Raw genomic sequence first — 27,921 nt, forward strand, 5'->3', positions numbered from 1 at the left:
GATCATTTGAGGTCAGTAGTTCGACACCAGCCTGGCCAGCATGGTGAAACCCCATCTCTACTAAAAATACGAAAATTAGCCAGGTGTGGTGGCACGCGCCTGTAGTGCCAGCTACTTGGGAGGCTGAAGCACGAGAATTGCTTGAACCTGAGAGGCGGAGGTTGAAGCGAGCAGAGATCGTGCCACTGCACTGCAGCCTGGGTGACAGAGTGAAACTCCATCTTGGGGAGAAAAAAAAAAATCCTCATTCTATCTTCCAGGGGTGCAACCTCCACTTGAAAGCCTGTTTGACCACAAAGTTTGCAACACGTCGTGCTGTTGATCTGATCTCCAGAAAGCCTGCTGCGGGAACCAGAATTTGCCCACTGAAGCTGGAAACCTCATCGGACTCATCACACATGTGTAAGCGGATCCATTACTGTTTCCGTTGATTTTTTTTGCAGGTCTACTTATCCCTCCAGCAGGTTCAAATGTGAACCCAGGACCAGCCCTCTCTGGCAGCCTTTCTGGGTCTGTCCTCTGCCTGTCCTTGCTAAGGTGCCTCTCCTGGAACAAGGACAGCCCCAGATGTCTTCAGCTCCAGCCCCTCTGAGGCCGTGCCTACCTGGGAAGGAATGAGCTGGCAGAGGGCAGGATCGGGGGCCATCTCCTGGCACCAGGGTGCCCAAGAATTGGGAGAGATCAGAAAGCCCAGGGTCCCCACGGAGGGGAGGAGACAAGCCAACTGCCGGGGTCCTGGACCTGTCACAAGCTTTATTGTCCCGAGCACAGACTCGCCACACTTCAATTCCACTGTGAGGAGGGGAGGAGCACGGGAAGGACCTGGGGAGGGGACATGGCTGAGCCACGCCCGGGCAGCCACACGGGGCAGGCTGAGAGGCCCACGGAGGCAGAAGCTCCCAAGGAAACCGCTTCTTGGACACCCATCACCAGAAGCTCACCTCCGGGGGTCAGCTCCTCCCGGTGCCCTGCTAGATGGACCTCTGGCTGTTAGTAGACTAATCGGTGCCCCTACGGATGGGGCACAGCTGCCTGATTTTGCTAGAAAGAGCTGTATTTGACCCTGGGTTAGGCCACTAAAGCATCGCTTCTAGACGGCTGTTAATAGAACTGCATGCGAGAGCTACCGAAAGCCAACAGGGACTGGGAGGGGGGCCGGGGGGACTGACTCTGACTCCCCGATGGGCTGCATTTGGGCAGGAATGTGAGCGCCACCTACCTGTACCAGGTGGCACTCGTGAGGGCGACCTGGGCCGTTCCTATGAATTGCACACGTGTCCTGTGCGTTTCGGGAAAGCCGGGATGGGGCATCGGGCTTCTCCCTCTGGTCCCCTGATGGGGGAGGCCTCACAGGAAAACACTCCCTGAGCTGCCGGAGGGTGGGGCAGGGCCCCCTGTGCTGATGCCGGGGTGCAAAGCTGTAAGCAACCTGTCGGTCCCCCAGCGGAGAGGTGGAGGCTGCAGGGCCAAGGCTGGCTTTTTCCACCACGCACAGGCCTGGGATAACTTAGCAGGCTTGAGGGGAAGATGGCGGGGCGGGTGGTGGGGAGGGGGAGCACAGTTAGATTTCTCTTACCCCCAGCCCCCGTTAGGAGATGGGGCTGGAGACGCTCTGTGCAAGTGCCTGGCAAGACCAGGAAGGGATGCTCCATGTGGCAAACACACCCCTGAATGCCTGGCTGCGTGTACTTGGGTGTGTATACGCACCTCTAGGCTGTAGGAACGTTTGCAGTATCTGTAGGCACGGTCCTGCCAGGCCTGGGTCTCAGTCCCAGAAACCAAGTATGTGTCTCTATGTGGCCTGAGCGTGGTTCACAGCAAACGCCGCCACCCACACGGTCATGCGTGCACACGTGGTCCCTCTGAGTGTGAGTGTGTGTGTGTGTGTGTGAACGTGGTGTGTACATAAGGACCCGCTTAGATGCATCTCCAGGTGGGTGCAGATGTTTTGGAACATCTGGTCAACCCCAGGGGACACCGTATTACTGACCTTTGTCAAACCTGCCTAGAGCCTCCACTCTGAGCTGCCTCTGCCCTGGGCTCCGAGCCAGGGTTTGCCCGAGGTCACAGCTGGGAGGTGAGGAGAGGGGCTTCCAAACCTTCGTAATACTGTGTCTTTGGCCTTGGTGACATCTTCGGCCAGCAGCTTAGAGGTGTGTGTGTGTTGGTGTTGGTGGGCGGCGGGAGAAGGATCCTGTTCCCCTGCGCTCTGACCCCACCAACGCCTTGAACCCGGGGGCCTCGCTGGGCAGGCAGCTGGCTGAGGGGAGCTCGTACTACTGTTTGAAGAAGGTTCAGAAGGTGGGGACAAGAAGCCCTGGGGACTGCCTTTGCCTGGAAGTGGCTTCGGAAAAGGGGCCCCCACTTGGCTCTTAAAGACTGGATGCTCCCCCTTGGTGCCTGCATGGATAAACTTACCCCACCCCAGCCCCCGCTGGCCCCTCTGGGGAGACCCGAGAGAGAATGGGTGGAAAAAGAGGACAGAGGCGCTAAGATGGTCCTCAGGGCAGCTCCTTCTGGACAGAGGGGCCTGGCTGGATCCCCTCTGCCTCCACTGACAAACTCCAGAAGCTGCCGGGCATCCAGGCCGAAGATCCCTGGGTCAGGCCGGGGCTGTACCGTTCACACTCTCTGTAGAAGGCTGGGCTTGAGGAAGCGTCCTGGTCTGGCAGGGGATCGGGGTGGGGGATTGTCCGCGGCGGTGAGTACGTTATTGTTACAAACACTGTTTTGTCTCCAAAGTGACAGTCCCGGCTCCTGCCTGGAGGAGGTGCTGCCGGGCAGCCGCACGGGGCTCTGGTATGGACTGGGCCGCTCCACAGTATCCCCTCAGGATCAGTGCTTGTCCTAGAGAGAGTAAAGGGCATCATCAGCAAGGGTCTCAGAGAGCCTGGAGGGCCAGGCGGCCAGAGCGGAGTCAGGGAGGAAAGGAGTTGGGGCCGGGTGGGGGAGGAGCATAAAGGGAACTGCATGTGCCAAGGCCCTGAGGCAGGAAATGTCTCCCTGCTGTGTGTTTGTGGCTGAGTGAGACAGCAGGTGGGGTGGGAGGTGCTGATGGGAAGCCGAGGGGAAGAAGCAGGTTTTTTGTTTGTGTGTTTGTTTGTTTTAAGACGGAGTCTTGCTCTGTCGCCAGGCTGGAGTGCAATGGTGCGATCTCAGCTCACTGCAACCTTCGACTCCCTGGTTCAAGCGATTATCCTGCTTCAGCCTCCTGAGTAGCTGGGATAACAGGCACGTACCACCACACCCAGCTAATTTTTGTATTTTTAGTAGAGATGGGGTTTCACCATGTTGACCAGGATGGTCTTGATCTCCTGACCTCATGATCCACCCACCTCAGCCTCCCAAAGTTCTGGGATTAGAGGCGTGAGCCACTGCGCCCGGCCAGAAGCAGGTTTTACAAAGAGCCCTGAGTGCCTGTACGGGGCTGGATCAGAGGAAATTAAACTGGAGACTCCAAGCCTCAGTTTTCACATCTCTCTTTTTTTTTTTTTTTTTTTTTTTGAGACAGTCTCACTCTGTTGCTCAGGCTAGAGTGCAGTGGCATGATCTCGGCTCACTGCAACCTCCGCCTCCCGGGTTCAAGCGATTCTCCTGCCTCAGCCTCCCGAGTAGCTGGGACTACAGGCATGTGCCACCACACCCAGATGATTTTTTTTTTTTTTTTTTTTGCATTTTTAGTAGAGATGGGGTTTCGCTATGTTGGCCAGGCTGGTCTCAAACTCCTGACCTCAAGTGATCCACCTGCCTCGGCCTCCTAAAGTGCTGGGATTATAGGCATGAGCCACTGCGCCCGGCCAGTTTTCACATCTGTGAACTGGGATGACCCCATGTGCCTCGCAAGGTGGCCGGGAGAACAAGGCCAGGGGGACAAAATCACACTAACTCCTCCGAGGCTGGCTCTGCCCACATAACCCTGCCTGTGTCTGGAGCTTGGCAGACTCTCTGGCTGTGCTGCTCCTGTTTCTAGCGAGCACCTGTGCTCCAGGGGTTCTGCAGTCAGAACTAGGTTCTCTCTCTTTCTGTGTTTTTCTTAGAGACGGGGTCTCACTTTATCACCAAGGCTGGAGTGCAGTGGTGCAATCCTAGCTCACTGCAGCCTCAAACTCCTGGGCTTGAGTGATCCTCCTGCCTTAGCCTCCTGAGTAGCTGAGGCTACAGGCGTGTGCCACCACACCTAGCTAATTTTTAAATTTTTTATTACTATTTTTTGAGACAGAGTTTTGTGCTTGTTGCCCAGGCTGGAGTGCAATGGTGCCATCTCGGCTCACTGCAACCTCCACCTGCCAGGTTCAAGCAATTCTCCTGCCTCAGCTTCCCGTGTAGCTGGGATTACAGGTGTGCGCCACCCTACCCGGCTAATTTTGTTTTTTTGTTTTGTTTTGTTTTGTTTTTTTTGAGATGGAGTCTCGCTCTGTCGCCCAGGCTGGAGTCCAGTGGTGTGATCTCGGCTCACTGCAAGCTCCGCCTTCCGGGTTCACGCCATTCTTCTGCCTCAGCCTCCCGCGTAGCTGGAACTACAGGTGCCCGCCACCACGCCCGGCTAATTTTTTTTGTACTTTTAATAGAGACGGGGTTCACCGTGTTAACCAGGATGGTCTCGATCTCCTGACCTCGTGATCAGCCCGCCAGATGGAGTTTCACCATATTGGCCAGGCTGGTCTCAAATTCCTGACCTCAAGTGACCCACCGGCCTCAGCCTCCCAAAGTGTTGGGATTACAGACATGAGCCACTGTGCCCAGCCTTTTTAAATTTTTTTTTTTTAATAGAGAGAGGGTCTCGCTAATTTTGTATTTTCAGTAGGGATGGAGTTTCACCATATTGGCCAGGCTGGTCTCAAACTCCTGGGCTCAAATGATCCTCCTGCCTTGGCCTCCCAAAGTGCTGGGGTTACAGGCGTGGGCCACTGCGCCTAACCTGTAACTTTTTTAGGAAGGGAAGAAAACACAAATCAAAAAGAGCAGGGTGAATCTGGAATCAAGTTTGCCTGCAACAGCACCCTCCCTGAGGGACCCTACTGTAAAGCTTCTTGCAGAATGCATCTTTGTGTATATTCTTAGTGACGTTTCAAGGATTTTCTCTAGAGAGGTCTGCCTGCACGGGAGGGACGTGGGAGGCCCGAGGCGCCCCTCACCTCTTGTTTCTGGGCTTTGTCCTGCTGGTGGATGCCGTTTGCAGAACCGGAATTGCCGATGGTCTGGAAGAGTCAGGGGAGACACTGAGCGAGGTGCACCAGGCAGCAGTTCCCGATTTGCCCACTGGATGGCGAGGTCTTCCCATGGGACAGTCTCAGGCTCCAAATTCCAACCCCTTCAGCCTGGGGCTCCCAGCACCCCCAAAGACCAAGCCTCTAGGGGCAAGGCTGCATCTTCCTTCTTAGTCTACGCTCCTCAGGGCAAAGCCATGTGCCCCTTGAACTGGGGGTTCCAAAGGGCAGGGCTCCCTCCCCTTTCAGCCGGGTTCCCAGGACAAAGCTGCCTCCCGCTTCAGATCAGGGTTCCTGGGCCAGGGCTGTCTCCCACTTCTGATGGAGGTTCCTGGGACAGCGCCACCTCCCACTTCAGACCAGGGTTCCCGGGACAGAGCTGCCTCCCCCTTCAGACCAGGGTTCCCAGGACAGAGCTCCCTCCCTCTTCAGATCAAGGTTCCCGGGACAGAAATGCCTCCCCCTTCAGACTAGGGTTCCCGGGACAGAGCTACCTCCCCCTTCAGACCGAGGGCTCCTGGGATGGAGCTGCCTCCCCTTCAGATCAGGGTTCCTGGGACAGAGCTGCCTCCCCCTTCAGACCAGGGGTTCCTGGGACAGAGCTACCTCCCCCTTCAGACCCGGGTTTCCGGGACAGGGCTGCCTCCCCCTTCAGAACAGGGTTCCTGGGACAGAGCTACTTCCCCCTTCAGACCGGGGTTCCCGGGACAGGGCTGCCTCCCCCTTCAGACTGGGGTTCCCAGGACAGACCTGCCTCCCTCTTCAGACCAGGGTTTCTGGGACAGGGCTACCTCCCCCTTCAGACCGGGTTCCTGGGACAGAGCTCCCTACCTCCTCGGACTGGGGTTTTAAAGACAAGGCTGCCTCCCGCTTCAGACGGGGGCTCCGAGGACACTGCCCCGTGGCTTGCCTCCTGGTGGGCCCTGCCGGCCGCGGCTCACCTGGGCCTTGTCAGGGCAGCTCCTCATAGCCTCCATCAGCTTTTCCACCTGCTGAGCCTGGTCCAGCGCATCCCGCAGGGCGTCCTCCGTGCTCATCAGCTGGTGCTGCAGCCGCAGGAGCTCGGGCGCCGAGGACGGGTCGATGAGGGAGTAGCGCCTCTGATCTGACAGGGATTTCTCTTTGTCCTGGAAGCGGCAGGAGAGTGGAAGAGCGCATGAGTGTGTGTGTGTATGCATGTGCACACACGTGTGTGTGTGTTGGTGGGGGTCTCGCCTCTAGGCAGGAAAGTCTTCCAGCCTCACTTTGTCTCTGGGTTCCAAGCCTGGGCATCACCCAGAGGTCCCTCAGGCCTCTGTGAGGTGCTCCATGGTCTCCAAGTGGGGAACCCAGGACCCCCTCCCTCTTGTCTTTTTTTTATTTTTTTATTTTTTTTGAGACCGAGTCGCTCTATTGCCCAGGCTGGAGTGCAGTGGTGTGATCTCCACTCACTGCAAGCTCCGCCTCCCAGGTTCACACCATTCTCCTGCCTCAGCCTCCCGAGTAGCTGGGAGGGGCCCACCACCACGCCCGGCTAATTTTTTCGTATTTTTAGTAGAGACGGGGTTTCACTGTGTTAGCCAGGATGGTCTCAATCTCCTGACCTCATGATCCACCCGCCTCGGCCTCCCAAAGTGCTGGGATTACAGACATGAGCCACTGCGCCCAGCCTTGCCTTTAAAAAAAAAAAAAAAAAGAGAGACCGAGCATGGTGGCTCATGCCTGTAATCTTAGCACTTTGGGAAGCTGAGGCAGGCAGATCATCTGAGGTCTGGAGTTTGAGACAAGCCTGGCCAACATGGTGAAACCCTGTTTCTACTAAAAGTACAAAAATTGGCCGGGTGTGGTGGCTCACGTCTGTAATTCCAGCTACTCAGGAGGCTGAGGCAGGAGAATCGCTTGAACCCAGGAGGTGGATGTTGCAGTGAGGCAAGATCATGCCACTGTACTCCAGCTTGGGTGACAGAGTGAGACTTGGTCCCCACCCCCACCCCCCAAAAAAACTGAGTCTCACCTATTGTGCAGGCTGGAGTGAAGTGGTGCAATCACAGCTCATTACAGCCTCCAATTCCTGGGCTCAAGTGATCCTCCCACCTCAGCCTCCCGAGTAGCTGATACTACAGGGCATGCCACCACACTTGGCTAATTTTTTAATTTTTTTGTAGAGATGGGGTCTTGTTATGAGGTCCAGGCGGTCTCGAACTCTTGACCTCAAGCCATCCTCGCAACTTGGCCTCCCAAAGCGGTGGGATTATAGGTATGAGCCACCGCACCCAGCACCCTTCTTACACTGCCCCCACTCAACTGTCTTATGAGGTTCCTCCTCTCCATAATCACCCCCACCATGGCACCCAGAGCTGTCCCTGCCCCAAGGCCCACCAGCCTTCTCGCTCCTGCACAAACTCCATCCTTCAGCACTGCCCAGTCCTGCCTGCTCTGACCCTCCAAACCGTCTCTCAACAGAACCTCCCTCCTGAAATCAAGAGGCTTCTACCCACCCACCAAAGCTTCCCAGGTTCTCCCGTGGACACAGTGCAGGGAGGTGACAAGACAAGAGGCTACCCTGGGGGCAGAGGCCGCCAGTTCCCAAGTAAACTTGACCAACCTGTGCCCCGTGGGCACAAGTCTGAGCTCAGCACTGCCCACTCCTACAAGGCTCTGGGGAAGCCCCTGGCGGTATTCAAGACTCCCCAGTCCGTGCCAACCCCAGGGGCTTATCTTCTGTTGAACCACAGGGACCACAGAGGGTGCAGCCACCAAACCCCTGCTAGCCAGATAGGCCAGGCCTTGAAGGCTGGCAGGACTCAGTGACCCCCACAGCCACAGTCTGGGTGTGTGGCCAGAGTGATGCTCTTTATCCCAGAATCCTGAGGGCCAAGGGCCTACTCCCGGATATGGGGGGTGGGGGGCGCTGAGGCCCTCCCTCCAGCCTGAGAACCACCCCCTTGCCCGGGGCTGGGCCCTGCTCTCATTCCATCACCTGTACAGTGGCTGAGCCCAGTGTCTGGGCAGGAGGGTGGTGGGGGGCTTCAGGACAGCTTTCCCAGACAAGGGCCTGTCCTCCTGGACCCCACGCCCTCCATATCGTGACGTTGACCAGGCTCAGGCTTGTCCTGAGTGCTCATCACAGGAGGATGGAATGGGGATGGGGTGGTTTCTTTATTCTTTTTTTTTTTTTTGAGATGAAGTCTCACTCTGTCGCCCAGGCTGCAGTGCAGTGGCACAATCTCAGCTCACTCCAACCTCCACCTCCTGGGTTCAAGTGATTCTCCTGCCTCAACCTCCCAAGTAGCTGGGATTACAGGTGCGCTCCACCATGCCCAGCTAATTTTTGTATTTTTAGTAGAGATGGGGTTTCACCATGTTGGCCAGGCTGGTCTCGTACTCTTGACCTCAAGTGATCCGCCTGCCTCAGCCTCCCAAAGTGCTGGGATTACAGGTGTCAGCCACTGCGTCTGGCCAAGGGATGGGGATAGTCCTGTCCTATGCTACCAGCATCACCTGCCTACCCCAACCCCAGTCTCTGCAGACTCAGTGAAGTCAGGTTGCTATTCATAATAGAAAAGAAATCTTGGCTGGGCGCAGTGGCTGACGCCTGTAATCCCACCACTTTGGGAGGCCGAGGCGGGCGGATCACAAGGTCAGGAGTTCGAGACCATCCTGCCCAAGATGGTGAAACCCTGTCTCTATTAAAAATACAAAAAAATGAGTCAGGTGTGGTGGCGGGTGCCTGTAGTCCCAGCTACTCGGGAGGCTGAGGCAGGAGAATGGTGTGAACCCGGGAGGCAGAGCTGAAAGTGAGCTAAGATGGCGCCACTGCATTCCAGCCTGGGTGACAGAGCGAGACTCTGTCTCAAAAAAAAAAAAAGAAAAAAAAAAGAAATCTCAGCCTCCCAGAATCCCAGGCTTGCTGTAGACTTTCAAGTTCTTGTCTCCTTCCTGAGACTGATGTGTGAAGCCCCACTGCAGGACCCTGAGCAAGGAACTGGCTTGTGGTTGATTACTCCTCTGAACGGGGAGCTCTTTACCTGTATTGGCTCATCCTGCCTCTGGACAGGTCAGATAGGAAGTTTTCCTTTGCACCATATCACACAGACTGCCACATAGGCAGCCATGATGTCTGCAAAAGCGGCTAGCCAGGGTCCCTCCACCTGCCTGTGGTCCTAGAAGATTTCAAATCCTCACCATGACTTAGCTGTCCCTGGGGTCATTCCAGGAGGTCTCCAGTCTCCGTGGCCTGACAGCAAGGTTAGCCCAGCCCCACCCGGACTAGTGCCCCTGCCCCTAGGCCACCCCTACCCCACATACCAGCCCGGTCAGCTTTTCACGCAGGCCCCGGATGTCATCCTTGAGTTTCTGCTCCTTGATCCGCCACTCAGCTTTGTGTACCTCGCGGCTCAGGTCCCTCTCTGGCCCTGGGGAGTGACGATTGGCCTCCAGCAGCAACACCCGCAGTTCGTTCAAGCTCCTGGGGGTGAGGCGGGCACAGAACCACTGCACTCAGCCCCGGCTCCTCCAGCTCCCACACTCTAGCAATTTGCCAAGTGTCCAGGGGCTGACCAGCCGGTGGGGGACATGGGCTACTAGATGGCATCTGTGCCACGAGGGACCACAGCGGACACAATTCAACAAAAGCCCAAGAGGGGCCAGGATTTGGGGCTGGGATAGTCCTGAGGACTTGACCTTTCCTAGAGTACTTTTTAAAGTTGTGGGGGGAGTGCAAAGCACAGTGGCTCATGCCTGTAATCCCAGCACTTCAGGAGGCCGAGGTGGGCAGATCATTTGAGGTCAGGAGTTTGAGACCAGCCTGGCCAACATGGTGAAACCCCATCTCTACTAAAAATACAAAAATTAGCCAGTCGTGGTGGTAAGTGCCTGTGATCCCAGCTACTTGGGCAGCTGAGGCAGGAGAATCACTTGGACCTGGAAGGTGGAGGTTGCAGTGAGCCAAGATGGTGCCATTGCATTCCAGCCTGGGCCACAGAGCAAGGCTGTCTCAAAAAAATAAATAAAAAATAAATTTTTTAAAGAAAAGACTATATATTGTTTAATAAACCCCCCCCAACACACACACCCCCAAAACATTTACCCAAGAAATCTCATGAGGCAAGACATTTTATCTTTTTTTAAAAAATAGAGACAGGGTCTTGCTGTGTTGCCCAGGGTCGTCTTGAACTCCTGGCCTCAAGTAATCCTCCTGCCTTGGCTTCCCAAAGTGCTGGGATTATAGGTATGAGCCACCGCCCCTGGCCAGGAAGACATTTTAAATACCTGATGTCAAATGGGTTTTATTTCCCATGTCACCTCTTAATCAACTGACAGGAGATACCTGGAGTACTATGATGAGAATGGTTCTGAGGCCACATTTGGGGTCTGCAGGAAACAGTGCAGTGATCGATTGGTAATGCCTGCCACGGGCACAGGCAGGAGCACATGCACCCCTGTGCCCTAGCCTTTTCCCTTGCCTGCAACTACTACAGAGGGGAAAACTCCCTTACTAGGTGGCCACAGGTAGAGAATAGTGGAAATCTGCTGGCACAGCTCCCTTCCCTTTCCTCCTCCTTCCTGCTATGATGTATAATGTGATGGCTGGACTTTCAGCAGCCACCTTGCAACCATGAGGCAGGGAGCACTGCAAAGGTGTTGGCACTGAGATCTTAAGCTCCTGAACCAATTGCCAGTCATAGCTACCTCCAGATTTCTTGTTATGTAAGAAAAGGAAATCTCTACTAGTTTAATCTGCTGTTTGATGGATGTGACATCACTGTCACCAAAGCATTCCTAGCTGATCTCCCACCCCCATCCTAAGCACTGCAGGAGTGTGGAGGAGCCCATGGTGGCCTGTATCAACCAAGAAAGGCTTCAAGGAAGAGGTGACAATGTGCTAAGCTGCAAAGAAAGGACTGGACTTAGCAAACTGGCCAAAACAGGCAAAACTTAGCAAACAGGCATGGTGGCTCATGCCTGTAATCCCAGCACTTTGGGAGGCTGAGGAAGACAGATCACCTGAGGTCAGGAGTTTGAGACCAGCCTGGCCAACATAGCAAAACCCCGTCTCTACTCAAAATACAAAAATTAGCTGGGTGTGGTAGCACATGCCTGTAATCCCAGCACTTTTGGAGGCCAAGGCGGGCAGATTACTTGAGGTCATGAGTCGACCAGCCTGTCAACATGGTGAAACCCCGTCTCTACTAAAAACACAAAATTAGCCAGGCATGGTGGCACATGCCTGTAATCCCAGCTACTTGGGAGGCTGGGGCAGGAGAACTGTTTGAACCTAGGAGGCAGAGGTTGTGGTGAGCCAAGATTGTGCCACTGCACTCCAGCCTGGGTCACAGAGCAAAACTCCGTCTCAGAAAAAAAAAAAAAAAAAAGAAGAAGAAAAAGAAGGTATCCCAGAAGGGAGGAATCTCATAACTGATGAGAGCTGAAGGATGGAAGGAGGCTGTTGACAGCAGGGAGATGGGGATGAGGCCAGGCTCTGGGAAAGAGGAAATGTGGCTTCAGATGACAGGGAAAATTCAGAGACAATGGATGAAGACCCAAAACTCCAGGAAGTTCTATTGAGACTCAGTGGAGGGGCATCCTGCGGCTGAGACAGGGCAGAAAGCTTCCTTGGAGAAGGTGAGACCAGGCTGGGCACCAAGAATAACTTTTCCACTTAGGATGGGAGACGGGGAGGGAGGGTAGCCCCGGAACCCTGGCCAGGGGCCTGGCTGGTTTGTTGCTACTGGAAAAAGCACAGGCTGCATCTGCAGAGGGCGGTGTTGTTCTGGAAAATTCCTAGATTGCCTCATCGCATCTGTTTCCTTCCTGGGCAGGGCTACAGTTTCTAGAAAGGTGCTAAATTTGTAGCAAATGTAGCTAGAGCAACTCCTAATCTGTATAGAAGGAAAGGAGGTAGCATTTCTTCTTTTACAAAAGGACGTCTGTGTTTCAAAGAGATTCCTTTAACTTAGGTTGAAATGCAAATGCTGGGCCCTGCGCAGTGGCTCACACCTGTATTCCCAGCACTTTGGGAGGCCGAGGTGGGTGGATCACCTGAGGTCGGGAGTTCGAGACCAGCATGACCAACATGGAGAAACCCCATCTCTACTAAAAATACAAAATTAGCCGGGCATGGTGTCGCATGCCTGTAATCCGAGCTACTCGGAAGGCTGAGGCAGGAGAATCACTTGAACCCGGGAGGCAGAGGTTGCCGTAAGCAGAGATTGCACCACTGCACTCCAGCCTGGGCAACAAGAGCAAAACTCCGTCTCAAAAAAAAAAAAAAAAAAAAGAAAAGAAATGCAAATGCTGGGCCCGGTGCGGTGGCTCACGCCTGTACTCCCAGCATTTTGGGAGGCAGAGGCAGGCAGATCACTTGAGGTTAGGAGTTGGAGACCAGCTTGGCCAACATAGTGAAACCCTGTCCCTACTAAAAATTAGCTGGGCATGGTGGCAGGCACCTGTAATCTCAGCTACTTGGGAAGCTGAGGCAGGAGAATTGCTTGAACCCAGGAGGTGGAGGTTGCAGTGACCTGAGATCGCGCCACTGTACTCCAGCCTGGGTGACAGAGTAAGACTCCGTCTCAAAAAAAAAAAAAAAAGCAAATGCTTACAGGGGCTGGGGGACCCTGTCCAGGAATTGGGAGTAAGAAAAATAATGAAGGGAAAGTGGGGCCTCCCCAGGAGATTCAGGGGGCCCACGCCCATCAGAAGGGGGCACGGGCTCCCCAATTATGATGGGGTGATCGCCATGCTGGAAGTCTGTCTTGTGTTGCTAGGTCTTGCCATTTATTATTTTTTAAAATTGTATTTATTATGATTATTATTTTTGAGACAGAGTTTCACTCTTGTTGCCCAGGCTGGAGGGCAATGGCACGATCTCGGCTCACTGCAACCTCCGCCTCCCAGGTTCAAGCCATTCTCCTGCCTCAAGTAGCTGGGATTACAGGCGTGCTTCACCACACCTGGCTAATTTTTGTACTTTTAGTAGATATAGGGGTTTCATCATCTTGGCCAGGCTGGTCTCAAACTCCTGACCTCAGGTGATCCACCTGCCTCGGCATCCCAAAGTTCTGGGATTACAGGCGTGAGCAGCCACCGCACTCGGCCTTTTATTTATTATTTTTTGAGACGGTCTCGCTCTGTCACCCAGGCTGTGGTGTGATCATGGCTTACTGAGCCTCGACCTCCTGGGCCCAAGTAATCCTACTACCGCAGCCTCCTGAGTAGCTGGGACCCACGGGCGTGTGCTCCACACCCAGCTATTTTCTTTTCTTTTCTTTTCTTTTTTTTTTTTTTGAGATAAGAGTCTCGCTCTGTCACCCGGGCTGGAGTGCAGCGGCGTGATCTTGGCTCACTGCAAGCTCTGCCTCCTAGGTTCACCCCATTCTCCTGCCTCAGCCTCCCGAGTAGCTGGGACTAAGGTGCCCACCACCACGCCCGGCAAATTTTTTGTATTTTTAGTAGAGACAGGGTTTCACTGTGTTAGGCAGGATGGTCTCGATCTCCTGACCTCGTGATCCGCCTGCCTCGGCCTCCCAAAGTGCTGGGATTACAGGCATGAGCCACTGCGCCCAGCCACACTCAGCTATTTTTCTATTTTTTTGTAGAGATGGGGTCTTGCTGTGTTGCCCAGGCTGGTCTTGAACTCCTGATCTCAAGTGATCCTCCAGTCTCCGCCTCCCAAAGTGCTGGGATTTCAGGTGTGAGCCACCATGCCTGGCCAGATCTTCCCATTTTTTAAGGGAATGTGGAGAAATCTGGATTTTCTGTAACATCTGATTTTTATTTAATTAATTAACCTTTTTTTTTTTTTTTTTTTTTCTTTGAGACAGGGTCTCACTCTGTCACCCAGGCTGGAGTGCAGTGGCACAATCTCGACTCACTGCAACCTCTGCCTCCCGGGTTCAAGTGACTCTCCTGCCTCAGCCTCCTGAGTAGCTGGGACTACAGGTGCGTGCCACCATGCCTGGCTAATTTTTGTATTTTTAGTAGATATAGGGTTTGGCCATGTTGACCAGGCTGGTCTCAAGCTCCAGAGCTCAAGTGATCTGCCCGCCTTGGCCTCCCAGAGTGCTGATATTACAGGGGTGAAGCACCACACCCGGCCCCATCTTCTGATTTTTAAATGTGAGTCTAATTTCTTAAAGGCTCAGAGGGACCGCACAAACCATGTCTATGGATTGAATCTAGCTCATTGGGTGCTAAAGTGGGTCCCTTAAGACCTTTTCAAGGGATCTATGGCTCAAAACTATTTTCGTAATAATAATAAAACTATTTTCATTACTTCTCTTCAGAATACGATAGGTTTTTTCTGGGGCGAGTAGACATACTAACCATGATCTGAAAAGGATATTCAAATACTCCTTTCTTTTCTAACTACATATCTATGTAAGGTCAGATTTTTAGAACATAGTTCAACCAAAACAGCAAATTGCAAAGATGGAACATGGAAAAAGATGCCAGAATCTGGTTTCTCCTATTAAGCCCCAATATTCAAGGATTTTGCAAAAATTTGAAATAATGCCACTCTTCCCAGTAAATATTTTTTGTTTTGGAAAATAGTTACTTTTTTTTTTTTTGATGGAGTTTCGCTTTTGTCGCCCAGGCTGGAGTGTAGTGGCGCAATCTCAGCTCACTGCAACCTCCGCCTCCTGGGTTCAAGAGATTCTTTTGCCTCAGCCTCCCGAGTAGCTGGGATTACAGATGCCTGCCAACACGTCTGGCTAATGTTTTGTATTTTTAGTACAGACAGGGTTTCACCATGTTGGACAGGCTGGTCTTGAACTCACGACCTCAGGTGATCTGCCCACCTCGACCTCCCAAAGTGCTGGGATTACAGGTGGGAGCCACCCCGCCCCGTACCACACCCCCATCCCCTTCCCCTCTCCCCGCCCCGCCGCCAGAAAATAGTTACTTTTTATCAAAAGCATGCTACTTATGTTACATGCAATTGGCTTATTAATTTTATTTTTTGAGACAGGGTCTTACTGCCACCACCCAGGCTGGAGTGCAGTAGCGAGACCTTAGCTCACTGCAGCCTCGACTTGCCACCTAAGGTGATCCTCCCACCTCAGCCTCCTAAGTAGCTGGGATTACAGATGTGTGCTACCACGCCCAGCTCAATTTTGTATTTTTGGTAGAGACAGGGTTTTGCCATGTTGCCCAGGCTGGTTTCAAAGTCCTTGGCTCAAGTGATCCTCCTGCCTCAGCCTTCTAAAGTGCTGGGATTACAGGTGTGAGCCACCACGCCCGGCCTGGCTTCTTATTTTAAGATGGATTCGTATCTTACAATTTTTCAGTCTTAATTCTAACATGGTAAATATAGAATAAACAAAAGCTCTTTGGGGATCCTCAATAATTTTTAGGAGTTTAAAGGGGTCCCTGAGACCAAACATTTTGGGGAGGCATTAATCTTTTCTTTTTTTTTTTTAGACAGCAGGGTTTTGCTCTATTGTCCCGGCTGGAGTGCAGTGGTGTGACATAGCTCACTGCAGCCTTGAACTCCTGGGCTCAAGAGATCATCCTGCCTCAGCCTCCCAAGTAGCTAGGACTACTGGTACATACCACCAGGTTTGGCTAATTAAAAACAAACAAACAAACAAACAACTTTATTATTATTATTTTTTTTTTTGAGATGGAGTCTTGCTCTGTCACCCAGGCTGGAATGCAGTGGCACGATTTCAGCTCACTGCAGCCTCCTCCTCTTGGGTTCAAGGAATTCTCATGCCCCAGCCTCCCGAGTAGCTGGGACTACAGGCACACACCACTACACCCAGCTAATTTCTGTATTTTTAGTAGAAACGGGGTTTCACCATTTTGGCCAGGCTGATCTTGAATCCTTGACCTCAGGTGATCCGGCTGCCTCGGCCTCCCAAAGTGCTGGGATTACAGGTGTGAGCCACTGCACCCAGCCTAATTTTTTTTTTTTTTTTTTTTTTAGAGATCGGAGTCTCACTATGTTGCCCAGGCTTGTCTTGAACTCCTGGGCTCAATCCTCCTGCCTCAGCCTCCCCAAAGTGCTGGGATTACAGGCATGAGCCACTATGCCTGGCCCTACTCTTTTCTATAAGCTCTGCTTGGAAAACAGTGTAGAGGCTTTGGAGACTTTATCGGAGCTTAGAGGAGAGCAGGGTGATCGCTCGAGATCAGCCACCTGGCCCACCAGCTCTGCCCGCTCTCTGTCCCAAGACAACATGAGCTAATGTCAAGAAGTGGAGCAAGGACCAAAGCCACAGGGAGGACCCAGCCGGCCCCACGGCCGCCTCACCGCTCCTTCCGCAGCAACTCCTGGCTGATGAGGACTAGCTGGCCCGAGGCGTCGTGGGTCTTCCGGGACACGGTCTCCAGCTCCGCCTCCAGGCGCCGCTTCTCCTTCAGGAGGGCGTCCATCTTCTTCTCGCCCGACTTACACTTGCTCTCCAGCGCTGGGGTCAGCCGGCAGGGAAGGGAGGAAGAGGATTGGGAACACGTGAGCTTCTGTCCCATCCAAGGGCAAAGACCTGGGCAGGGCGCTGATTCTCCCAGGGGATGAAGGTGACATACGCCACTGCATAGTTTTGAGGGTTTTTTTTAGAGATAGGGTCTTGCTCTGTCACCCAGACTGGAGGGCAGTGGCACAATTATAGCTTATTGCAGCCTCCAACTCCTGAGCTCAAGCAATCCTCCTGCCTCAGCCTCCTGAGTAGCTGGGACTACAGGAGTGCACCACCGTACCTGGCAGATTTTCTTTTTGGAGACAAAGTCTCGCTCTGTCACCCAGGCTGCAGTGCAGTGGTGCGATCTTGGCTCACTACAACCTCTGCCTCCTGGGTTCAAGCAATTCTTCTGCCTCAACCTCCCAAGTAGCTGGGACTACAGGCATGTGCCACCACACCTGGCTAATTTCTGTATATTTAGTAGAGATGGGGTTTCACCATGTTGGCCAGGCTGATCTCGAACTCCTGACCTCAAACAATCCACCCAACTTGGCCTTCCAAAGTGCTGGGATACAGATGTGAGCCACGGCGCCCAACCAAATTTTTTTTTTTTTTTTTTTCTGAGACGGAGTCTTGCTGTTGTCAGCCCAGGAGTGCAATGGCATGTTCTCAGCTCACTGCAACCTCCGCCTCCCGGGTTGCAGCAATTCTTCTGCCTCAGCCTCCTGAGTAGCTGAGATTACAGGTGCCCACCACCATGCCCGGCTAATTGTTTGTTTTTTGTTTTTTTTTTTTGACAGTCTCACTCCGCTGCCAGGCTGGAGTGCCATGGCACAATCTCGACTTACTGCAACCTCTACCTCCCGGGTTCAAGTGACTCTCCTGCGTCAGCCTCCTGAGTAGCTGGGACTACAGGTGCACGCTACCATGCTCAGCTAATTTTTTTGTATTTTTAGTAGAGACGGGGGTTCACCATGTTGGCTAGGCTGGTCTCAAACTCCTGACCTCAGGTGATCTACCTGCCTCGGCCTCCCAAATTGCTGGGATTATAGGCATGAGCCACCACGCCCAGCCCCGGCCAAATTTTTGTATGTTTCATAGAAATGAGGCTTCACTATGTTTCATAGGCTGGTCTCGAACCCCTAGCCTCAAGCAATCCTCCCTCCTGAGCCTCCCAAAGTGCTGGGATTACAGGAATGAGCATCGTGCACGGCCTCCACTGCATAATTGTAAAAGCACCATTGGTCTCAGTTGTCCCTACAAGCCAGGTGGCAAGGAGCTTGAGAGAACAGGTACAATAAACAGATCAATCCTTGCCAAACACAGCAACCGCTTAGGCTCCTGGTGTGGGGAGCAGGACCACACATGTGTGTTTACACTGTTGCCTGGATTAGGAAAAGCTTCACCTTCACCTTGGCCTTGGAGGAGTCTGAGGTCCACTGACCTTTTTTGGGACCAATTCTGCCTTGTACTGGGGGATGGACAGAAGATGGGGTGGCAACCATTTCCGAGGAGGGGGGCTGTCTCATGCCCACCACCACTGGTGTTCTGGTGAACAAGAAGCAGGGCCAGGGGCCGGGCGTGGTGGCTCACACCTGTAATCCCAGCACTTTGGGAGGCCGAGGCAGGTGGATCACCTGAGCTCAGGAGTTGGAGACCAGCCTGGCCAACATGGCGAAACCCCATCTCTACTAAAAAAAATACAAAAATTAGCCGGGCGTGGTGGCGGGTGCCTGTAATCCCAGCTACTCAGGAGGCTGAGGCAGTAGAATTGCTTGAACCCGGGAGGCAGAGGTTGCAGTGAGCTGAGATTGCACCATTTACATCAGCCTGGGTGACAGAGTGTGACCCTGTCTCAAAAACAAAACAAAAAGAGAGAGAGAAACCAGAAAGTCTTCAGGACCAGAAAGAGGGAACCCGGGATAGAATTTCAGGACACAGAGAACACAGAGCTGGCTCTGGGGACAGAAGCTGGCAGGGAGGCATTATAGGATGGACCGCATGTGGGCCACTCACTGCTCCCCAGGTACATGTTTGTCTGGCGCACGTGACCTGGCCCTGACCCTTTTTTTTTTTTTTTTGAGATGGAGTCTCGCTCTGTCACCCAGGCTGGAGTGCAGTGGCACCATCTCAGCTCGCTGGCAGCTCCACCTCCCAGGTTCAAGCGATTCTCCTGCCTCAGCCTCCCGAGTAGCTGGAATTACAGGCGCATGCCACCATGCCCAGCTACTTTTTGTATTTTTAGTAGAGACGAGGTTTCACCATGTTGGCCAGGCTGGTCTCGAACTCCTGACCTCAGGTGATCCACCCACCTCGGCCTCCCAAAGTGCTGGGATTACAGGCGTGAGCCACCACGCTTGGCTGGCCCTTTTCTTCTCAAAGCAGAGTCAGGGAGGGGACCCTGAGCCAGGCCCTGACCCACTCCATGCTCAATTGGCAGCTGAATGGCACGGCCCCAGTGAAAGCCTCCCGCATCTGCCCTGCGGGAGGGAGACTTACCACTTACTTGGGCCCTGAGCATCTCGGTCTGGGAGGTCAAGGCTGTCACCTCTTTGTCCCTCTTGTTCAGCTTGTCCTGCAGGCCTAGGGTAGAGAGGAGAGACGAGAAGCATCAATGTTCCTGGACCAAAGCAGCAGTGGGCAGGGCCGTGGCCCTCCCACAGGAGCTCTGTGATGGGGTCACACTTGGCCTCCAGGGTCCAAGTTCTTCCTCACTCCAGCCGTCTCGCTGGGTAACCCGCCCTAAAGAAGAAGACCTGACACTGGCCGGGCACGGTGGCTCATACCTGTAATCCCAGCACTGTGGGAGGCCGAGGCCGGCGGATCACCTGAGGTAGAGGGTTCAAGACCAACATGGTAAAACCACGTCTCTACTAAAAATACAAAAATTATCTGGGTGTAGTGGCAGGTGCCTGTAATCCCAGCTATTAGGGAGGCTGAGGCAGGAGAATTGTTTGAACCCGGGAGGCAGAGGCCGTGGTGAGCCGAGATAGTGCCATTGCACTCTAGCCTGGGTGACAGAGCGAGACTCGGTCTCAAAAAGAAAAAAAAAAAAGAGGCTGGGCGTGGTGGCTCACACCTATAATCCCAGCATTTTGGGAGGCCAAGGCGAGCAGATTACCTGAGGTTGGGAGTTTGAGACCAGCCTGACCAACATGGAGAAACCCCGTCTCTACTAAAAATACAAAATTAGCCGGGCGTGGTGGCGCATGCCTGTAATCCCAGCTACTTGGGAGGCTGAGGCAGGAGAATCGCTTCAACTTGGGAGGCGGAGGTTGCCGTGAGCTGAGATCGCGCCATGGCACTCCAGCCTGGGCAACAAGAGCGAAACTCTGTCTCAAAAAAAAAAAAAAAGAAGAAGAAGAAGACTCTACACTATGTGGTCTTAGATAACCTGTCACAGCCTTAGTCCCCTCCAGTGAAACACAGGGAGAACAATAACAGTGCCCTAGGTCACCAGTCATGTGTATTCAAGCCTGGGTGCTCCTCACAGCCATAAAGGACAGAATGGATGCCAAGTACCCAGAAACATCTCCACCTTCTGCAAGTTAATTTATAAAGGGAATGTAATACCACTAAAAATACCAACACGATTTTAACTTTTTTTTTTTTTTTTTTTTTTTTTTTTTGAGGCAGGTTCTCATTCTGTTGCTCAGGCTGGAGTGGAGTGTGAAATCATAGCTCACTGCAGCCTCGACCCCCTGGGTTCAAGTCATCCTCCTGCCTCAGCCTCCTGAGTAGCTGGGATCACAGGCATGTGCCACCACATCTGGCTAATTTTTTATTTTTTATTTTTTATTTTTTTGGAGACAGAATCTCGCTCTGTCACCCAGGCTAGAGTGCAGTGGCGCGATCTCGGCTCACTGCAACCTCCACCTCCCAGGTTCAAGAAATTCTGCCTCAGCCTCCTGAGTAGCTAGGATTACAGGCATGCATCACCACACCCGGCTAACTTTTTTTTTTTTTTTTTTTTTTTAAGTAGAGACAGGGTTTCACCATGTCCGCCAGGCTGGACATGAACTTTTGACCTCAAGTGATCCGCCCACCTCGGCCTCCCAGTGTTGGGATTATAGGCATGAGCCACCGCGCCTAGCCTAATTGTTTATTTTTTGAAGAGACAAGGTCTCACTATGTTTCCCAGGCTGGTGTTGAACTCCTAGGCTCAGCTGATCCTCCTGCCTCAGCCTCCTGAAGTCCTGGGATTACAGTGTGAGCCACTGCGCCCAGCCTGATTTAAAATTTTGGTGGACCTAGATGTGCCGATTCTAAGTCACTTGTAAAAATGAGCAAGAATACCCAAGAGTTTGGCAGTTCCTCAAAAATTTAAATATAGAATTACCATATGAGGCTAGGTGCAGTGGCTCATGCCTGTTATCCCAGCACTTTGGGAGGCCAAGGCAGGTGCATCGATTGAGGCCAGGAGTTCAAGACTAGTCTGGCCAACATTGCAAAACCCCATCTCTACTAAAAATACAAAGATTAGCCAGGCGTGATGGCGCGCACCTTTAATCCCAGCTGCTCGGGAGACTGAGGCAGGAGAATCGCTTGAACCTGGGAGGCGGAGGTTGCAGTGAGCCAAGATTGTGCCACTGCACTCCAGCCTGGGTGACAGAGTGAGACTCCATCTCAAAAAAAAAAAAAAAAAAATCATATGACCTAGCATTCTACTCTTCTAGGTATATACCCCAAAGCACTGAAAACAGGTACTTAACAAGTACATGCACATCTATGTTCTTAGCAGCATCATTCACAATAGCCAAAAGGTGGAAACAACCCAAATGCCCATCAACTGAGGAATGGATCAACAAAATGTGGTATGTCTATACAATGGAATATCATTTGGCCACAAAAGAAGAATGAGGTTCTTTTTTGTTTTGTTTTGTTTTGTTGTCGTTGTTGTTGTTTGAGATGGAGTCTCACTCTGTCACCCAGGCAGGAGTGCAGTGGTGCGATCTTGGTTCACTGCAACCTCTGCCTCCCAGGTTCAAGTGATTCTCTCTGCCTCATCTTCCTGTGTAGCTGGGATTACAGGTGCACACCACCACGCCCAGCTAATTTTTGTATTTTTAGTAGAGACGGGGTTTCACCATGTTGACCAGGCTGGTCTCGAACTCCTGACGTGAAATGTTCCAAGTATATAAATCCACAGAGATAGAAAGTAAGTTAGTGGTTGTGATGGGCTGCGGGGAGAGGAGGATGGAGAAGCACTGCTAGTGGGTATGGGTTCTCCTTTTGGGGTGATGAGAATATTTGTTTTTTCTTTATTGCTTTTTCTTTTCTTTTGTAGAGATGGGTTTTCGCCACGTTGTCCAGGCTGGTCTTGAACTCCTGACTTCAAGCAATTCTTCTGCCCCGGCCTCCCAAAGTGCTGGAATTACAGGTGTGAGCCACCAAATCCAGCCCATGAGAATGTTTTGGAAACCAGATAGAAGTGCTGGGTGTACTACATTGTTGACTGTGCTAAATGCCATTGAAGTGTTTGCTTCAAAATGGCTGATTGTATGTTATGTTAATTTTTTTCATTTGTTAATTTTATAACAAACCCGCACATGTCTATTTTATGTTAATTTCAGCTTAGTTTTTAAACAATAGCCAAGAGAATTTTGATAAAGCAGAGAAGAACAAGCCATGCCAGAAATTACAACATAGACAAAGCTTGACTAATTAAAACATTATAGAATTGGCACATGAAGAGAATAACAAGTCATTGGAATAGAACAAAAGTCCAGAAATAGAGTCAATTACGTAAGTGAATTTAAGGACAATAAGGTTAGTAATTCCAATCAATGAGGGTTGGGGGGAGAAAATGACCATTTTCAAAAATAGTGTTGGGATAAGTGGGTATTCCTTTGGGAAAAAATAAAAATGGATCCTTATCTCACACCTTATATAAGGATGAATTCTAGATGGATCAGAGATTTCAGCATAGAAAATAGGACAGAAAACTACCAGAAGAAACCACTGGATCCATTTTTAAAACTAAAAAAGAATTGATTTATTTTTATTTTTTATTTTTATTTTTATTTTTTGGTGACAGGGTCTCACTCTATTGCTCAGGCTGGAGTGCAGTGGCATGATCATAGCACACTGCAGCCTCCACTTCCTGGGCTCAAGAGATCCTCCCACCTCACCTTCCCATGTATCTGGGACTATAGCTGCATGCCACCATACCTGGCTAATTTTTGGAGGGGGGTATTTTTTGTAGAGACAGGGTCTCACTATGTTGCCCAGGCTGGTCTTGAACTCCTGGGCTCAAGCAATCCTCCTAACTCAGCCACTCAAAGTGCTAGGATTACAAGTGTGAGCCACCATACCTGGCCTGATTTTTTAAATATCTGCATGGCCAACACGACCATAAGAAAAAAGTCAAAAGGCAAATGACAAAGTGGGGAAAATGTTTGCAATGTCATACATAAAGAGGTTCTAAAAATCAGCAAAAAGATCAATAACCCAATCAGAAAAAAATGGTCAAAAGACACAAATAGAAATGCAAATAGAAGCTGGGCGTGGTGGCTCACGCCTATAATCCCAGCACTTTGGGAGACCAAGGCAGGAGGATCATGAGGTCAGGAGTTTGAGACCAGCCTGGCCAACATAGTAAAACTCTGTCTCTACTAAAAAAAAATAAAAATTAGCAGGGCATGGTGGCATGCGCCTGTAGTCCCAGCTACTCAGGAGGCTGAGGCAGGAGAATCGCTTGAACCTGGGAGGTGGAGGTTGCGGTGAGCTGAGATCGCGTCATTGCACTCCAGCCTGGGCAACAAGGGTGAAACTCCGTCTCAAAAAAAAAAAAAAAAAAAAGTGCAAATAGAAACACCTCTTAACTTCATCCACTAAGAGAAAGGTGAGTTGAAGTTACATCACATAACACCTTTTACCTTTCAGACTGGCAAAGATCACAAAGTCTAATCAAACGTTTTGTTGATGGGGTTTGACGGGAAACAGGCTTTCAACCACAGCTGGTGGGAATTAAAATTGGTTGAGCCCCATGGAAGTCAAGGTAATTTTCTACAGTGGTGTTTGTAATTGACCAAGACTGGAAACAATCTACCATCTTTGTAACTGACCAAGACTGGAAACAATCTGTGATTGTTACCGGAAACCAGCTAAATACACAGTGGTACCTCCACATAATGGAATATTCTGTACGCAACCGTCTCCAAGATACATTGTTAAATGGAATAAATGAAGGAGGTGAAAGAATGGAAGGTATGGTACCATTTGTGTCACTTGCTTGCTCCTACCTGCACAAAATATTTCTGGAAAGGGGATATAAAGAAGCTAACACTGAGCCTTCAGGGAGGGAAGATAGAGAACAGGGAAGAGTTTGCCATATGACCTTTGAACCCTTTGAAGTTTAGACCTGTTTTTAAAGTTTAAACCGGCCAGGCATGGTGGCTCACGCCTGTAATCCCAGCACTTTGGGAGGCCAAGGCGGGCGGATCACGCGGTCAGGAGATCGAGACTACCCTGGTCAACATGGTGAAACCCTGTCTCTACTAAAAATACAAAAATTAGCTGGGCGTGGTGGTGCATGCCTGTAATCCCAGCTACTCGGGAGGCTGAGGCAGGAGAATCGCTTGAACCAGGGAGTCGGAAGTTGCAGTGAGCTGAGATCGCACCACTGCACTCCAGCCTGGCGACAGAGCGAAACTCCGTCTAAAATAAATAAATAAATAAAAATAAAGTATAAACTAACTAAATAAATAAAAATAAAGTATAAACCAAACAAATAATAAGGTTTGATATTCCATTAAGGTTACTATTCCATTAAATCTGTTTCAAAAAAAAAAGAAAAAAAAGACAGCAACTTGGAAGGCTGGTGCAATGCCTATCCCTCCATAAACTGGCCTCCTCCCTTGCAGGAGTACATAGCTCACAGCACACAGGAGGTGACTCTTACCAAATGGCAGATGATGCAAACCAAAATGTGACCCAGCAGGAAGGCAGAGCCAGCCAGCCTCTTCCCAGTGCCCAGAGTCCCGCCCGGCCTCGTGGCCACTCACCCTCCACAGTTTCCTTCATCCTGATCGTCTCCTCTGAAATGTCATTCGACTCAATCATCTGCAAAAAGAGCCCCTGTAAGGGGGATGCTCACCTCTGCCCCTTGGCCCCAGCCCCAGCCAGCCCAGCAAGCACACCTGCAGTTTGCACACCCTACTCCTACAAAGGGGGACCTCAGTGACGGACTCAGGGACTTGCTGCGGTGGCAGGGAGTGCAGACGTCTTCAGTCTGACCTCCCTGCAACAAAGGACCCCCATTCTGCACCCAGCTCTGCTGAAGGCCGCCTGTGCAGCTTATACATGAATACCTCCTACCCTTCCTTTGTTGAAAATGTTTATTATATTAAACAGATGGCTCCTTCCCTGCGACGCCTACAGAAATTTGTCCTGGGAATTTGTTTCTTGGTCTCCCAGAGACAACACTTCTAGCCTCAGTTTCCCATCCATCAAACAAATATTGGCTGCTTTGGGTTAGTGTGTGCACAGCGTGCTTGGGGCCACCTCCTGGAGGGACTTCATTAAATGCTAGCTTCTTTCTCTCCAACATTTCTTTTTAATAATAAACCCAGAGGCCAAAGAAGAAAAGACCTATTTAAAAAAAAAATCAGCCTGGCACACATCACTATGACAAAAGTCAAAACACAACCAATAGGCTCCCTGCCACTCTTGGCAGGAGTTTCCAGTCTCCTGCCCAGGCTGGCTGTCCTCCGAGCCAGCCAGAGTCTGGCACTGCAGATCAGGGCAGCACAGAGCTGAGTAGGCAGTCACCTCCATCATCCTGCCCCTCATACTTCTATTCATACATCCCAAGTCCCATTTGAGTCTCAATTAGTTGTAATTAACTAAGCCCCTTGGATCATAATTTATATACGATGCAGTAATGAGGCACACACTAAATTTTTCTTTTTTTTTGACAAGGAGTCTCGCCCTGATATCCAGGCTAGAGTGCAATGGCTCAATCTCAGCTCACTGCAACCTCCACCTCCCAGGTTCAAGCGATTCTCCTGCCTCAGCCTCCCGAGTAGCTGGGATTACAGGCGCCCACCACCACGCCCAGCTAATTTTTGGGTTTTTTATTGTATTATTATTTTTTGAGATGGAGTCTCACTCCGTCGCCCAGGCTGGAGTGCAGTGGCGTGATCTCAGCTCACTGCAACCTCTGCCTCCAGGATTCTGAAGCGATTCTCCTGCCTCAGCCTCCCGAGTAGCTGGAACTACAGGCGCCCGCCACCACGCCCAGCTAATTTTTTGTATTTTTAGTAGAGACGGGGTTTCACCATGTTGGCCAGGCTGGTCTCAAACTCCTGACCTCAGGTGATCCACCTGCCTTGGCCTCCCAAAGTGCTGGGATTACAGGTGTGAGCCACCGCACCTGGCCACTAAAATAATTTTTAAAATTCCCATATTTACTACCTGAGACCAAAAGTCCAGTTGTCCTTAAGCCTAAACCTCTGAACATGGGGTCATATGCATTTAGACTAAGCCCCAGTGTATACAGAAAATCAAGAGATGGGCTTTTTTTTTCCAGACAGAGTCTCCCTCTGTTGCCCAGGCTGGAGTGCAGTGGCATGATCTTGGCTCACTGCAACCTCCACCTCCCGGGTTCAAGTGATCCTTGTGCCTCAGCCTCCCGAGTAGCTGGGATTACAGGTGTGCACCGCGCCTGGCCAAGAGATGGGCTTTCTGGGGCCATTACTACTTCTTCGTCCAAGGGCACCTGTGAATGAGGGGCAGGGATTGGGGGAGGCGTCCTCAGGCCTCTGTCCCCCATGCTCTGTGGAACCACAGCAACCTCAAACCTCCCCGCTCAGGGAATTCAGTTCCTGAGTTGCAGGCTGTTTCTGCCTGCCCTGAACAGCTAATCAGGCCATGTGCACATAAGCTAATTTGGGTTTCTTCCTTTTCTTTCAGCCCAGGATCCTGGAAGAGCACTTGCTAAAAAAAAAAAAAAAAAATCCCTTCCTGGGAGAAGAGGCAGGAAGGCCATTGCAAGGGACCTCAAGGCATGATGCAGAAAGATTTCCATTTAGACAAAAAAGCACCCTGGATTCAGAAGTCCTGAGAACTTATTGCCCACACACTAAATTCTGTTTTTTTTTGTTTGTTTATTTTCTTGAGTCACAGCCTCACTCTGTCACTCAGGCTGGAGTGCAGTGGTGCAATCATAGCTCACTGCAGCCTCAAACCCCTGGGCTCAAGTGATCCTCTTGCCTCAGCCTCCAGCGTAGCTGGGGACTACAGGTACAGTACCACTGTACTCGGCTAATTTTTTATTTTTGTAGAGATGGGGTCTAACTATGTTGTCCAGGCTAGTCTCAAACTCCTGGCTTGAAGCAATCCTCCTGCCTCAGCCTCTCGAAATGCTGGAATTATAGGTGTGAGCCACCAACCCCCCCCTAAATTCTGGTTTGAATATACATGACGGTGGCCAGGTGTAGTACCTACTCCCTGTAATCCCAGCACTTTGGGAGGCAAAGGCGGGCAGACGGCTTGAGCCCAGGAGTTTGAGACCAGCCTGGGCAACATGGTGAAATCCCATCTCTACAAAAACTATAAAAATTAGCCGGGTGTGGTGGGGCACACCTGTGGTCCTGGTGACTTGGGAGGCTGAAGTGGGAGGCTCATTCAGGTCTGGGAGGTTGAGACTGCAGTGAGCCATGATCATGCCACTGCACTCCAGCCTGGGAGACAGAACAAGACCCTGTCTCAAAAACAAAACCAAAAAAAGGCCAGGGATGGTGCATCACGCCTGTAATCCCAGCACTTTGGGAGGCCGAGGCGGGCGGATCACCTGAAGTCAGGAGTTTGAGACCAGCTTGGACTACCTGGCGAAACCCCGCCTCTACTAAAAATATAAAAATTAGCTGGGCGTGGTGGTGCAAGCCTGTAATTGCAGCTACTTGGGAGGCTGAAACAGGAGAATTGCTTGAACCTGGGAGGCGGAGGTTGCAGTGAGCCGAGATCCCACCACTGCACACCAGCCTGGGCAACAAGAGCAAAACTCCATCTCAAAAAAAAAAAAAAAAAAAATGTATGTGGAGGAACTGGAAACTCAAGAATCCCTGAGTACAATTTGTATACGGGCAAGAGTCCATCGCTAGCCATCCCTCCTATGAATTAATTCCTGTTGTCTTGGGCACTCTCTGTCAGCCCCACAGGGAATGGGGTTGAACATCTCTGCCACTGAGAGGCTGTGGACCTGGGAAAGTCTTGGTTTGCTCACCTGTGAAATGGAGCCAGTATCAGTCTAAGGATGTTAAGGTGAAATGGAGTCACATAGGGCCTGGCATAAGACGTGGTACCCAGAGCCACTCAAAAGGCCCTTC

The 27,921-nt window shown here is 51.4% G+C and overlaps 1 protein-coding gene across 4 annotated transcripts in view; it reads right to left on the minus strand.

The window, feature by feature from the left end:
- Positions 1 to 733: 733 nt before the first annotated feature.
- The window catches only part of CLIP2 (CAP-Gly domain containing linker protein 2), a 115,464-nt gene continuing 88,276 nt past the window's right edge, over positions 734 to 27,921 (minus strand). For all 4 annotated transcript variants that reach the window (XM_024249945.3, XM_009242701.4, XM_024249944.3 and 1 more), the window contains 7 exons: positions 24,598 to 24,655; positions 19,091 to 19,174; positions 16,444 to 16,600; positions 9,495 to 9,654; positions 6,149 to 6,334; positions 5,136 to 5,198; positions 734 to 2,847 (listed from right to left, as the gene is read on the minus strand). In XM_024249945.3, coding sequence (XP_024105713.1) covers positions 2,836 to 2,847; positions 5,136 to 5,198; positions 6,149 to 6,334; positions 9,495 to 9,654; positions 16,444 to 16,600; positions 19,091 to 19,174; positions 24,598 to 24,655 — 720 coding nt within the window. In that variant the 3' untranslated portion in view covers positions 734 to 2,835. The remainder of the gene's footprint in view (positions 2,848 to 5,135; positions 5,199 to 6,148; positions 6,335 to 9,494; positions 9,655 to 16,443; positions 16,601 to 19,090; positions 19,175 to 24,597; positions 24,656 to 27,921) is intronic.

Source organism: Pongo abelii, chromosome 6 (genome assembly GCF_028885655.2).
Source record: "Pongo abelii isolate AG06213 chromosome 6, NHGRI_mPonAbe1-v2.0_pri, whole genome shotgun sequence".
NCBI lineage: Eukaryota > Metazoa > Chordata > Mammalia > Primates > Hominidae > Pongo > Pongo abelii.